At 42.1% G+C, this 13,858-nt stretch overlaps 2 protein-coding genes across 2 annotated transcripts in view; one reads left to right on the forward strand and one right to left on the reverse strand.

Moving 5' to 3' along the window:
• NT5DC3 (5'-nucleotidase domain containing 3) overlaps window positions 1-4,552 on the forward strand; it is a 27,237-nt gene extending 22,685 nt beyond the window's left edge. Inside the window, exon 14 of the mRNA XM_027449415.3 lies at window positions 1,388-4,552. Within this exon, the coding sequence (XP_027305216.2) occupies window positions 1,388-1,649 (262 nt within the window). The 3' untranslated portion in view covers window positions 1,650-4,552. The remainder of the gene's footprint in view (window positions 1-1,387) is intronic.
• STAB2 (stabilin 2) overlaps window positions 3,464-13,858 on the reverse strand; it is an 88,583-nt gene continuing 78,188 nt past the window's right edge. Inside the window, exons 62-69 of the mRNA XM_038183810.2 lie at window positions 13,402-13,567; window positions 13,079-13,185; window positions 12,637-12,756; window positions 11,570-11,728; window positions 10,413-10,520; window positions 8,049-8,177; window positions 6,716-6,835; window positions 3,464-6,055 (exon numbers count right to left, since the gene is read on the reverse strand). Coding sequence (XP_038039738.1) covers window positions 6,005-6,055; window positions 6,716-6,835; window positions 8,049-8,177; window positions 10,413-10,520; window positions 11,570-11,728; window positions 12,637-12,756; window positions 13,079-13,185; window positions 13,402-13,567 — 960 coding nt within the window. The 3' untranslated portion in view covers window positions 3,464-6,004. The remainder of the gene's footprint in view (window positions 6,056-6,715; window positions 6,836-8,048; window positions 8,178-10,412; window positions 10,521-11,569; window positions 11,729-12,636; window positions 12,757-13,078; window positions 13,186-13,401; window positions 13,568-13,858) is intronic.

Here is a 13,858-nt window from a genome sequence, read left to right on the forward strand (position 1 = left end):
CTGGGAGAGGTGCATCCTATCTGGTGCCCGCAGCCCCGGTGTCGCATAGACCTTCTCATGATCAACAAACCCAAAATTCTGCTGGTTGCACCAGTCTTGAAGCCACCTGTTAGTAAGCTGAGTCTGCTTGTCAACATTGATCCCTCCTATTGGAAGGACAGAGGCAGAAACAACCTGTGCCCCTGATCCTTTAACCAGTCACCCCAAAGCCCTAAAGTTCCTTTTGAATGCTCTTGGACTTCTCCTTGCTACTTCGTCATTATCAGCCTGAAAAAACAGTAGTGGGTAGTAGTCGGTGGGCTGCACCAGGTGAGTGACTTTCCTGGCAATGTCTCTCACCTGAGCCCCAGGGAGGCAGCAGACTGCCCTGTGGCTTGGCTCCGGGTGGCAAATCAGGCCCTCTGTCCCTTTCAGAAGGGAGTCCCCCACGATGATAACCCTTCTTTCTTGACAGAAGATGTAATGATGCGAGGGGTAGATTGCCTTGAAATCTAGGCGAATACTAGATGAAATACTCTTCTTTCTTGTCTGGGTTCTCCAGTCCCTCTGCTATGTTCAGCTGTCATCATTGCTATTGATTACACAGCTTAACTTCTACCCAATTTGACAATGTATTTCTGTATTAAGGGAATACCACTAAGTCAGTTCTTCAGTTCTCTCTCTCTGTTTTTTTTTTTTTTTTAGGTGATTTGTTCAGATTACATACAATGTATTTTGGAGTATACAGAAATGGGGCTCTGTGCTACACTGGATTTAGTAATGGTCTCATCACAAAGACAGGCAACAGGGCTAAAGCTTCTAAAAGTATGCTAGCATGAGAGAGCAATCCCTAAATACAGTGTGTGAAGTGCACTGTTGGTGAGGATAGCACCTGAACTAACAGCAGCCTTACACAGAAATGTGGAAGTAAATGAAATAGGAGTAATGCTTGGCAGTGACTGACTAATAACAGAGGTTAATTCCAAGATGTGTTTAAGTATTTTGTATACATTAAGCTAAATCTTTTTTTTTTTTTTTAAGTCTTTTATCTCTGGGACCAATGGATATCATTAGGATTTAGATAAACGCAAAAGTCTTCTCTAAAAATCTCTAGAATTGAAAGCTTGAGATGTCATGTTTCTGAAGTAAGGAGCATCTTACCACTGTTTTAGTGGGAGAAATATGAAGCTCTTCTTTTCACTACTGTGTTGACTAGATTTGGGCTACGTATATGCAAGAAGTGGAAAAACTTTATACGGTGCACTTAAGTGTTTTGAAGTGAAATGGTGAGAGAATAACACACAGCACAGATTATAGGAGCTGCTTACTTCAAGTTCTGGAAACTATCTGATAAAGAGATGTGTGTATGTTCCATTCATTCTCTTTGTTTTCTCTTTTTGGGGGACAGGGAAATGAACAGGAATTTCTTCAATGCACAGTTTGGAAGCTTATTCAGAACAGATGAGAATCCCACGTACTTCCTAAGACGTCTCTCTAGATTTGCAGATATCTACATGGCATCGCTGAGTTGTCTCTTGAACTATGAGCCTGACTACACATTTTATCCAAGAAGGACTCCTTTGCAGCACGAACTTCCTGGCTGGTCAGATCAGCTGTGCACTGGTACATTCAGAATACCCTTCCTACAAGAGACAGTTCAGATCAAATAAGCCTTATTCTCTCTAAAATGGGCAAATACATCCTTTTTTTTGGAATATGGATGCATTTTATTTAACTCACTTAAATCGGTTACCTTGGTTTAGATGTAATTCTTACTTGTTCTCAGTAAGCATAGCACCTATTTTCTCCTCTCCTGCTCAGAGATGCGAAACCTTTTCTTACACACAGAGGATATAATGGACTGCCAAAATAGCAGGGGGCTGGGAGAGAGGACAAATTTGAGGGGGAAAGGCTGGTGATGTTCTGGGATGGTTGCTTTTGTTTGTTCATTGGAAACTTTGATCTGCAGCCTTGTGGCTTACAAAGAAATAGCTGTGCTGTCCTTCTTGGCTGTGATCAGAACTCTAGCTAGAGCCTGTCATGGCTCTTGGCACTGAAAAGCTTAAATCCAGTGTTAGTCATTCAGTGAGATACGCTGTTACTAACCACTTTATGGTGAGACTGAGAGGGATATGGCATCAGCAGTAACTTCTGTTGCCGTAGCTAGAGCATTACCTGCAACTGAACTCACTGGTGTAATGCTTGGGTGCATCTCTGGAGCATTGCAATGACTGCAGTACAGGCACGCTCAGGCTGGTGGGCTTCTTTTCTTGCCTGTACATCATTTTCTGTTCTTGTACTGTCTGTGCTTGGCTGTAGGTGGACCTGAACCTAAACCTGACAGTGACAGGAAGCTTGGAGTGCTTCAGCTTCCTTGTGCTGACTTTGACACCTTTCTTTCTAAGTTTCCAAACTGTTTAAATACCCGCTCTCTGGTAACAAAGCCATCGCAACAGGTCTCACAGTGTGCATTTCAAAGTGGAGGCAGAATTCCATCAGGCTTTAGATTGATCCTAAATGCTGCTTTTAAAACTTACAAGTGTCTTACAGTGGCACGCAGTGCAGTTTTGAAGCTCCCTCGGAGATGAGGTACTTGATGTAGCCTTCAGTAACAGACTTCTGCATTCAAAAGTAAACACGCACAATGGGCACATGAATTTGGGGGGGGAGGAGGGAGAGGAGACGTGAGCAGATGAAAAACAGTTTTCTGATGACATTTTTTTTTAGCTCAAGCCCCCAAAGCTGGATTGGGGGTGATGGACAATTTGCACCAAGCAAAACAATTTTAACTGTGCAGGTGAGAAATCTTATAGGATTACTAAAATTGCAAGAAAGGCACGAACACAAGCTTTGCGTAGCATATATGTTCCAAAGATTTGAGCTGAAAAATGTCTATTTTGCACAAGGAAAACATCTGTTGATGTGTTTCCTCGAACAGGCACTTTATAGAACTGATATGTAGTTGTTTTTAAATCAGGATGCTTTCTTGTCTCTGCATCCAAAGGAAAGTTATTATTTTTGAACTGGTGCTTCCTGCTCCAGCCATTTTAGAAGGCGTAATGACTAATGGTTTTCAAAGTTTAGTTATTAAGGGTTCTGTTCTTAAAAACATGTAATTGACAAAATACATAGCATTTGGTATCTTTCATTTCATTATGGGATATCACTTGGTTCATACCGTGATAGTCAGGTAAACAAACTTTTGGTGACCAAAAGTTTTCTTGTTTGTTTTTTAACTTGTCTTATATGCAAGAATCTGTACTGAATTCCAGATGCAGTATCTTTCATGTTTTTAAAAGCATGTTTGCGAAGTAAAGAATGTATTTTAATCTAGCCTGCACAATTTCATATGCAGTTTTCCTGTATGCTTGAAATCAGTCTGAAGTCCTGAGAGGTGCTTATGGATTTTACGTTCATGGTTTTCTTGTGCTCCTATTTGAAACTTGACATGCCACACTCCTAAAGTGAGTGCTTTTGTGCGCGCGCGCGCGTGTGTGTGTGTGTGGTGTGTACAAACAGAAGAGCATACCTGAAATGAGTAAGTTCATCTGACAGTCCTGCTGTTTTGGTGGAAGAAGAAGGTAATTTGGCTTTATGAGGAGAGTTGTTGGTGGAGCCATGCAAGAAATATTTAGCATAACTCAACAATGCAGGCTGTTATGTCAGCTGAAATTTGGGGATGGAAATGTCCCCAATTTGCCTTCATTTTTTTATCCTCATGCTCAGCTAGAACTGAACTTGGTGTTACATGTGCGTAGCACCTTTCATGCTCTAGAGATCTCAATGCACTGTTTAAAATAAAACCCACTGTACATTCTTCATGTCACTATCAGCAATGAAGAGTGTTGTTCTTCAGTTCTGCGTTATTGCATTTGCTAATGCTTTGGTTATAGCTCTTGTGTTCCTTCTTTGAAAGCTGGCTAGGAGTCAGTTTATTTGCCTAATTTTCCTGTGTTAACCAGGAACAGTCTGACTGGGTTGAATGATATACCCACATACTGCCCATTTTGTTTCAAGATGATTTTTCCTCCCTCTCAATTTACAAACCCATCAAACTTCTGTACAAAGCTATGTGACAGCAGGCAGCTGAAGTAGAATCTTGTTTATGTTGCATGACTTCTTGAAACAACATTGCATGAAAAATAATAATTATGGAAGTGTTATGTTCTTTTAAAAATATATACAGTATGAATTTAAGTGAGAATTTTAAAATGCATTATTTATTTTTCAGTGCTAGAATATTATTCTTTTAAAAATGTATTGTGTTTTTGTAATTATTTCAAAGAACTCGAGCTGTAAACCTCAGTGCTCTTTGCATAATTTATTTTAACCTTATGTTACTGACTTCAAGAGATTTTTGAGCACGTTGAAAGGGCAATGTCTGCTTATGTTGATTTTGGAAGTGTAGTTCATTTGAACACCAGAGTAAGAAGAAATTTTTTTCTGTTCTGTAAAAACTGAGGGGAGAATAGTTTGTCAGTAAAAGAAGAGTTTAATGAACTATGGAAACTTTTTTTTTTTTGTGATTAAAAAATATTTAATGATTATTACAAAAATAAATGCTTGGACTCTGTCTTCTGGTCCCTATGAGCCTTAATTTTTTGGGTGACTTGGGAGAAGGAAAGAACAGGAATTGTATTGTTGCAAAACTGTGGGGAAAGCTCCCCCAAACATGTGTGTATGTAAGGGTGCCTGTCCCTTCTAAAATTTTGTTTTACTGTCTCTAGAGAAAATCAAGAAGGAATGTGTCGGGACATGAAGAGAGTTAGGGAAGTGACTTCCATCTGTGGCTTTCATTCGGTCATATTTACACATTAGATTCCCTTGTCTGTCCTTGATGGTTGCATTGTCAACCCTGGGTTGGCCTGTATACCTTGCTCTGATGTGAGGCATCCTGGGGATGTTCTCAGAGGCGATGGATGCTCTCCTGCAGTGCCATCTTCTTTCCCACTCCCCCATACAGAAAACACCAGGAGGTATGTTGTAGCTGAACATTGTTGCTGCCAGCAATAAAATCTTTCTTGTCTTGCCATTTTGTGGTTTCTAGCAATCAAAGTAGGGTCTGATTGACATTTAATATTAAGGTGCAGAGAGCTGCTATTGCTGTGCATTGCTTGAAAGGCAACATTAATGTGCTTGGCACAATTGTGGTATGTGTAGATACAGACAGCTTCTGCTCCTTTCAGACCTGAAAATCTGAATGCGGTCATGAAATGGCAAGGTATGTTCATAACTACTTTTTCACAAAAACGTTTCAAGTAAAAATTGAGTAAAAATCCCTGTTTTAATTCCCTCAACTACCCTATACTTCTTACTAAAGCTGATACACGTAATATTTCCCTTTGTACAGTGATACGAGATAGAAAGAAAACCCAGGAAAGTAGGACGAAAGACAAAAGCCTTAGGGCATGCAAGTGGGACAGACAGGAAGCTTGCATTTCCTGCTCTGAAATTCTTATAAGCAAGGATACTAATAAAAAAAATCCCCTCAGTTTAAAAATACAGGTTTCATACATGTTCTGTTTTATGCTGGGTGGATGTATTTACAGCCAAGCCAAAACAAAGGCATAGAGCTGGAGTAATGCAAATTTAGGCTATTTGCCAGGTTAGCGGTCCTGTGTGTTTGAGGGCATTTGATTAAATGACTGTACAGAAGAAGATTTTGGACTAAATTCTGTACAGAAGAATGGAAGTAGAGAAATAGGAAGCTAGTGAAAGTTTTACCCTTGTCATAGAGAAGTGTCTCTGGATGGTTCAAGAATTGAGACTCAGTTTTGCATTTAGCACCCATAGTCGATATTTCTAAGACAGAGGTAACACTTCTGAGGTTGGTCACTTTGCAAACCCTACAGACTGCATGTTAAACAAGGTTGTACTCTTTGATTTGGTTTTTAATTTATAATGAGATTTTATTCCCTGAAAGCTCTAGGTGCTGTTTTTTTTTTTTTTTCCTTTTTTTTTTCTTTTCTCCACAGTGAATGCAAACAGAAGTGTGTTTTATAATTAGTAATGCCAAATTCCCTCTTTAGTTCTGATCATACGGACCACTCATCACAAGCTGCTGGTCATCTGAATCCTATAGAAGAGAAGAAAAGAGTTGGACATCGCGCAACAAATGAACTTCCCTTTTTGGCAATTTGTCCACACAGATGGCACTTTGCACCTGTTACTTTTGCACCAAATAAGTCTCTTTACTGCATGCAAAAAGGTTTACTGTGTTCTTTAAACTCTCTGTGTGTATGTGAGTCTTGCTGAATTGGACCACAGAGGCTCTCTCTTCATTCTGGTGTTACTCAGACTTTCCTTCCCTTGTTTCCCACCCCCTTCCCTCTGCATTTCAGACTCTGTCAAAGAGTGCTTGCATGCAACTCAGCTGCATTTACAGTAAGGAGGAGGAAAGACAAAAGGCTTTTTAAAGTTTTGTACAGATGCATCACTGGCATCTAGCAGTATTTGAAGTCCAATTTAATTCATCTCTCTTTGAAGGTAGACCACAGCCTCATGAGTCATTACTTGAAATGGAGCTGTAGACCATACTCTCATTTTCGCTTCAAGTGGGCCGACCCCATTTCTAGGTGGGCTGAGATAAGAAAGTCAGGATCCTGAATGGTGTTTCCCCCCCCCCACTTTTTTTTTTTTTTCTTTTTCCTCTCCCAAGCAGACATTTTAACTTTATTAAGTCATTTCTTCTTATCATGATCTTAATTACGTGTCTCAAATCAAAATGCACACTTACTGAGAAAAGATCATACGTGGGTTCTGGTGGACTCAGTGCAGAAGAACTTTCATAGGAGGGGTTGGTGATATTTGAAGGCTGGGACTTGTCCAGTGATGTTACGTCAGTGTCATCTTTTGACTACATAAAATCACACAAACCTGCTTAAAATCCATCCTTCTCATACAATGCATTAAGTGGAGCACTTAGGTTTCCCCACTGACTAACACAGTGTTCTGAATGAACTTGGTTTATCATCTCAATTTGTGCATCTAGACATGAACTCTATTTTGGGTGACTGTAGTATCTTGTATCACTTAGCACTGATACCTTTTCCTCCCTTCTTTTTAATAACAGCAAGGAATGGGAGAAGTAGTACTGCACTGGCATTGTGCCTACCATGAAAAGGACGTGGCTGAGTGCTCTCATTGCTACCACGTAGAACTACAAGCATTTCCCCTGGCTTATGGCTCCCTTTTTCACAGAATCACAGAATCTCTAGGTTGGAAGAGACCTCAAGATCATCGAGTCCAACCTCTAACCTAACACTAACAGTACCCCCTAAACCATATCCCTAAGTTCTACATCTAAACGTCTTTTGAATACTTGTTTCTAAAGACAACTCATATTATACAAAAGCTAGAATAGGAAGAGGTTTCTGATTCCTTCCAGGTAGACTTTCTTTTGGATGGATTCTGGTGTATGTTGTTACACTATCATCCTTCTCTTCTCTGAGTAGCTTGGCTGTTAGTGCCTGGTTTTCATCATTATGATACTACGTGAGGCTATGTTAGCTGAGAAAGCAGGCATGAGAGTTCATCAGTATAAAAATTTGTACTTCTCAATCCTGATACGCACTTCAATTTGCTTGTCTTTAAATCCAGCCTTTTTCCTATCAAATGTTTCAACCTCCAGAACTGTAAAGCTATTAGCAGTGCCATGGAGGGAAAGGGAAGAGAATAAAACAAGTTCACTTGTTCAAGTGCTTGAAAGTTATCTGCTTCCCTAAAGCTGACCTAAAGCTGACCAGATTTCTGCTCTGATGCTGTTCAGATGTAAGCTTTTGGCCAGTCCTTGGTGTTCAAAGTGTCAGTGAGAGCTGGATCCCTGGTAGGACACCCCAGGAGGGGTGCAGCAGGCAAAAGTTGAGCTAGTGCCCAAGGCAGATGTGTAAGCCTTCCCCACCTTCTCCATGTGTTAGTCTGAACAGTTCAAGCATGAGTGAAAAAAACATGATCTAGAATGCATCTAGCTTAATGAAGCACAAGGAGCAATTGGAGTCCGTGACTCTGGAAAGTGAGGTGGGTGTGGGGAAGTGCTGGCTCCCTGCTTTGCACTCCTTTCTGCCTCTTACCTTGAAGTGCTGGAAGCCTGTGTTTTTCCTTCTGAATCTGAGGTACGAATATCCAATAAAGGCCATGACTCCAATAACCAGACATATGCCAAAGAAGATCCCTGTTCCGGTAGTGGCATGGAAAGGAACCTGGAAGCACAGAAAGAGGGTGAGCTATGGGGTGGTCACCTTCCAGCACCCAGCACATGCAGCATCTCCTTGAGCTATACCTTAGTTCACAAACTGCTTTTGCAGTAGTCTCCTGGTACGTAATTCCCTGAGACAGTTTAATGTGGCCTTCTGATAATAATTGCAAACTAGCTCTTCTTAGCTACTCTACACTGGACATTGGCTCCTGTGCAGCTTCATCTTGTTTGTGTTTTTGAATGTACAGGGCATGTCTAAGTCATCTTTTTCTAGTCACGGTTTTCAACGTAGCCACAGAAATTCAAACCACGCTGGCTTGCAGCGAAGTGTGTACCAAAGTCCCTTAGGTAGCTTTCAAAACTTGTAGTGTAAACCCTAAAGGTCTCTATGAGTTCAGGCTCATTCTCCGCTGCTTTGTGTGGGCAGATAGACAACCCTCTGAGCCATGCTTACCAGGGCTCAAATCAAACTGCTCTGAGATGTTCACTGCCTTTAACTTGAGATCATTCTTCAGTCAAGCATGTAAAATGCCAATTCAAGCAGCTCTTTGCATGTTCCAGGATAGATTCTATGTTCCTACATAACTTCTTAATAAATACCTAGGTGAAAAGCTGAAGGAAATTCACGTGTCCTCTGGATTTAGTCTAAATGGGAAAAATGCCTCCACAGTAGGGCTTTGGTTTGCCTTCTGCAGCTCTGTGGCTTGATATAGCCCTGATATGAAGGCAACAGGCAGAGTTGGGGTGATGATAATTTTGCCCGAGACATCGCAGGGCACTTGGAATGTGATCTCCCCACAGTATGGTGCTCTTTGCTGGCAATCCTGGAAGTGAAGAGGGGTCTACAGTGGGGAAGAGATTCATAGGTAGTTACTCTGGCTCTTCCAAGTGATTCCTTAGCTCTGTGTCCCCCTGCTTAGAAAACTGATTACTAAACTTCCCCTGGCAAAAAAGTAATCACATTATTGTCGTAACTGATACACCCTCTTCATTTCTTTTTTAGAAAACAAAGTAATTTACATGGTGCAGCTGAACAGCTAAATATTAGAAAATGTTTATTTGCCCTCTAGCATGTGAAAGGAGTTATAAACAATGCAATATCATGCTATGATATTGCTATGGCCTGACAGAAATTGTCTATTATTTTGAATCAGGAGATAGGGATTCTCTGAACAAACTGGAAGTGAGAAATAGGGTACAAATAGAATTAACTTCATGGACTGAAGAGGCGGCCAGTTAGTCACTGCCTAAATCAAAGCTAGGATAGACATGCCAGAAATGTGAGTGAGACCCCTCCAGCACATGGAGAGAAGGACCAGAATGGATTACTCTGATCCAACAGAAATCCTTTTTGTTAAGGCAAACATCTTGTTTGCCTTAACAAAAGGCAAACAGGCAAGAAAGCTCTTTTGCAGCTCTTCTGCAGCTCTTCTGCAGCTCTTTTTTTTCTCTAAGGCAAGAAAAAAAAGAGCTGCAGATGCTCGCTGTGCACTTTTCCCAAGGGTGACAGGTCTCACTTCTGTGAGACATACGGGTTGCATTGTGGGTGGAGGAAATGTTCATTTCCCTTTCATACAACGCAGCATACTTTGCTGGTGTGAAATAAAGAGAATTATGTTCCTACATCCCCAGGACAGGGCCCTGTACCATTGTAATGTCAGCCTGAACCAATGCAGCAGCTAGCTTGAATTGTCTGCTCTCAAAGGACAGCATCCTTTTACATCCCTCTCTGTACTGTTATTTTGCCATGTGCTGTTATTTTATTATTATTATTATTTATTTTTTAATGTTTTTGTTTGTGTTTTGTCTGGTCTTTTTAGGGGGTGAGATGACCGGATAACTAGAGATATGGCAGGAATTCAAGCATGAAAAATATAAAATTAGAGTTTTCAAAGCATCTTGTTGTTTCGGATAGGAATGAATGCAAAGCCAAGAGTCAAATGTTTTCCATAGAACCTTGAAAGGTGTTTTCAGAACAACTTAGATGGAGTTTTATAAAACCTTGGATGATTGGGAAGCTAGTCATAGTGATTCAACTGAAGAAAAAATAAATGATGGGAATAACAAGCTTCACTAATAACTTACTCTCACCTTCTAAATTTCTTTCAAATCTTTCAAAGTATCCCTTTAGACTGAAACTGTATATATGGATGGGAAACTGGGAATATATGAATGTCAGTGGTGAGTTTGGTATGATATAAGCCACCTACCGCCACCCAACAAGTCACCATGTACTTACAGGTGCTGGCGGAGCCTTCAAAGGCTCTGAAATGACGTGGATTATCCCATTGGAAGCGATTATATCCCACTCCACAATAGCGCTTCCGTCCACATATCTGATCTCGTTCTGCAAGGACAGAGAACAATGAGAGCTGAGCTTTACCCTCCTGCCTCTGGGGCTGAAACAAAGCTTGAGCTTATTTCCCCACATCGGCTATTGACACACTGAGAAAAATCTTTGGTGGGCTTCCACTGCTGCCTCACTGGACGCCAGCCTAAGATGGTCCCAGGCTTGTAATGGTTCTTCTGTGCATGAAGTCACTATCATCCTTTCTTGTATATTGACCTTGTCCATCCTTCCTCCCTTCCTTCTCTTTTCTTTCTTTCATTTATTTTTTTGGTGATGTTTGTACAGGTGGCAAGATTAGGAGCATTACTACTCATGTAGAGGAAGGAGAAGTGCCCAGCTGCCTGCTCCTCTTACAGCTGCCTTCTGTGCTGAGAATGCCTTGGCACAGAGGTTGCTGATTTGGGAACTGGGCCAGCACTGACTAGAAACTGCAGCCCACAGTTTATTTGGTGGCCTAGCATGGGGGAGCAGGACTTTGGTCCTGTTCCACAGCTCACTAGGATGTGAGAAGGGGCCTGCTCAGGTCCTCTGGGGAGGACGAAAAGCTACAGGTTTCCAACCAACTTTGGAGGGCAGGAGCAAGGTTTGTGTTAATGGCTCAGAGTCTCCCCTTGGCAGCTTTGGAAGACATTAGGTAAAGGAGCACCAGGGATTTTTTAAGGAGAAACTCTTCTAAGTCTAGTATCAGATAAAAATGATCTGAAAGAGCTCCTAGCATGTTAAAGAGGGACACAGAGATGGGGTTAGTCTTGTGCTGGTGCACGTGATCTCTCATGAGGGTGTACTTCATTAATGTGATTACTGGGTTGGCAGTATAATTTGATCTTAAATATAAATGAAGTGCATGATAATTCTCATGCTAAAAGAGTGTTTTATTTGTTTATTTTTATTTTTTTCCCCAAAAAAGGGGAAGGAGAAAAGGAATAAGCCTATAAATCCATCATATGCGCACCTCTTCCTGCAGCACCCCTTTCCTTATCACCCGATTAGAGGGTGCAGGATGAGAGGAAAAAAGCATGAAGATGGGAGATTTATTAAAAAGGTACCTGTTCAGTGGTGGAAGCAGGGTACTCCTGTCCCCTGGTGTTTGTAATTAGGAGTTTTTCCCCAGCACGGGTCAGAAGAGTGGTTCCATTGGTCAAGTCATCATAAAACATGATGGTGGCATTAGATAAATGATACTCAATGTCTCGCCCGGTAAGTGTCTAAAAGTAAAAGAGAAATGCAAGAAACACGAATCAATCTATTTAATCCACTGGATTTACTCCCATGCTTATGATCCTTTTTCTCTGGTGCTATTAATGCAGCAGCAAGTGCAACATGGGACAGAGACTATTGGGAAACCTGTAAGTGAACAGTGGGATGGATCCTCTGGCCCTGCTAACGTCTGACCACCGCCTACAGGAGGCAACACCTTGGTTCTACTAGCACAAAAGCTTTTACTCTTCTGCGAGATGACCTGAAGTGATGAGCCTCAGACATGCTTAAAGTAGCTTGAAGATGTAAGGCAGAGCATAAACCCATATAAAATGAAATCACTTGTGTGATTCTTTTAACAAATTCACAGCCTTCCACCTGCCTGGCTTATCACTCTGCGACAGCTGGAGAAGTCCTGGCCTCATCTCCCCCATGACTGGAGTTGTACCTCAGGTGTTGGAGGCAATGTTTGATTGAAGGAAATTAAAAAGGACAAGCATAGAGATGAAGCCAGGAGCAGCTTCCTTTAATGCATTTGTGAGAAATCCCAAAGCTGTGCACTGTTTTCAAATAACTATTTTCAAATAACTGTGCTTAATATTAATAAGCCAGGGGAGACTTCATCTCAGACACCTTTACAGATGGGTAATTAAGATCCCTGATGGAAAATTCTCTGTGGTGACTCAAACACTCCCGGAAACCTTGTACTCATGACTGCAGAAGAGAAGCAGAGATGGTGAACTCACCTCTTCTAGAAGCAGAGTTTAAGCTATATGGGTTTACATGGAAGTCATGTCATGTTATTATTATTATTATTTTAAATTGAGATTGCATCGGGATGCAGAAACCCATAAGGGTGTCTGTTCAACAAGTGTTAGTAAAATGAAGAAGTTAAAAGAAACAAACCAACTCTTACCTGATTTTCCCTTAGTCCGCTATCATTTGGAGCGAAGAGCGTAGCGTGCACTGACAGGTCTGTGAGGTACCGCAGGAACGCTTTCCCTCTCCTAGAGCTGTTGGAGTAAGCCATGATTTTCTAGGCAGAAACAAAATCCAGCTTTAGTAGAGGGCAATCGTGAGCTCCTGTGCACATCAGCAGCAGTGCGCAGGATCCTTCCTAACCTCCAGCTGCAGAAGCATTTAATTTTAAATGCATTTTAGAAACCCAAAACTTGGAACAAGAAATTAAGACGTGGCGATTACTCCCTGACTTAGCAGGTGCGGATTTAGACCGCTCCACCCCACTTTGCTTGCTGTAACCTGCATTTTCTGTGCACTACAGTGAAGCCAATGCTGAGACAACCTAGTTACCCGCTCTGCTCACCCCACCGGAGCCGCATGCCTGCTGCAGGCCATACCGACAAGAAGTTTGTCAGCGTTGGGAAGGACATCAGAACTTGCAGCAAGTTCCCGCTGCAGGACAAACCGTCCCCCACGTAGCCTGGCTTGCAGGTGCAGTTCACCTCTGAAAGGCACAAACACAGAGAGCCATGTGGGCCAGCAACCTTTTCTAGGTGCCCTGTGCCTGAAAATTGACTTGTTCAGCAACAGATTATTATTTTTATAATTAAAAAGAGAGAATCTCTTTCAGGGTTATCTAGCAGGCTGCGGCTGACCAAGGGTACCAAAACTGTTGCTGCTGCTCCCCTTTGCAGAGTGATGCTGAGAAGGGCGCTCTCACCTTTCTCCCTGTAGCAGAAGACATCCCAGGTTTCGCTCAGGTTGACTCTCCTCCCATAGTCCACGATGCCAACATACCCAGCGCCGCAGTTTGGGGAGGAGAAGGCAGTGGGATACCCCACCCGTTCGTTGTCCAACCAGCCGGCAGCACACAGGTGGTACTTCGCCTGCAGCCGACACAGCCAAAAGGGAGAAAGGAAGAATTGGGTGGCGCATCCAGGCACTGCCAGTGGATAGGGAAAGCCCTCTGGGGTGCTCCAGCAGCACCCGACCTCCCAGCCCGCTTTTTGGGAATCTGAATAAGTTCTCTGTCTGCAGGCTGCCCAGCTTCTGCTGCTCCTGAGACTTCCAGCCTTCTGCTGCTTCAGAAGGAGGCTGGTTGTGGTCTCTCTAAATGGTGAGCATCTCCCTCCCTCCCTCTCTTCCTTCCTTTCTTTCTTTCTTCCTTCCTTCCTTCC

This window comes from Anas platyrhynchos, chromosome 1, assembly GCF_047663525.1.
Source record: "Anas platyrhynchos isolate ZD024472 breed Pekin duck chromosome 1, IASCAAS_PekinDuck_T2T, whole genome shotgun sequence".
NCBI lineage: Eukaryota > Metazoa > Chordata > Aves > Anseriformes > Anatidae > Anas > Anas platyrhynchos.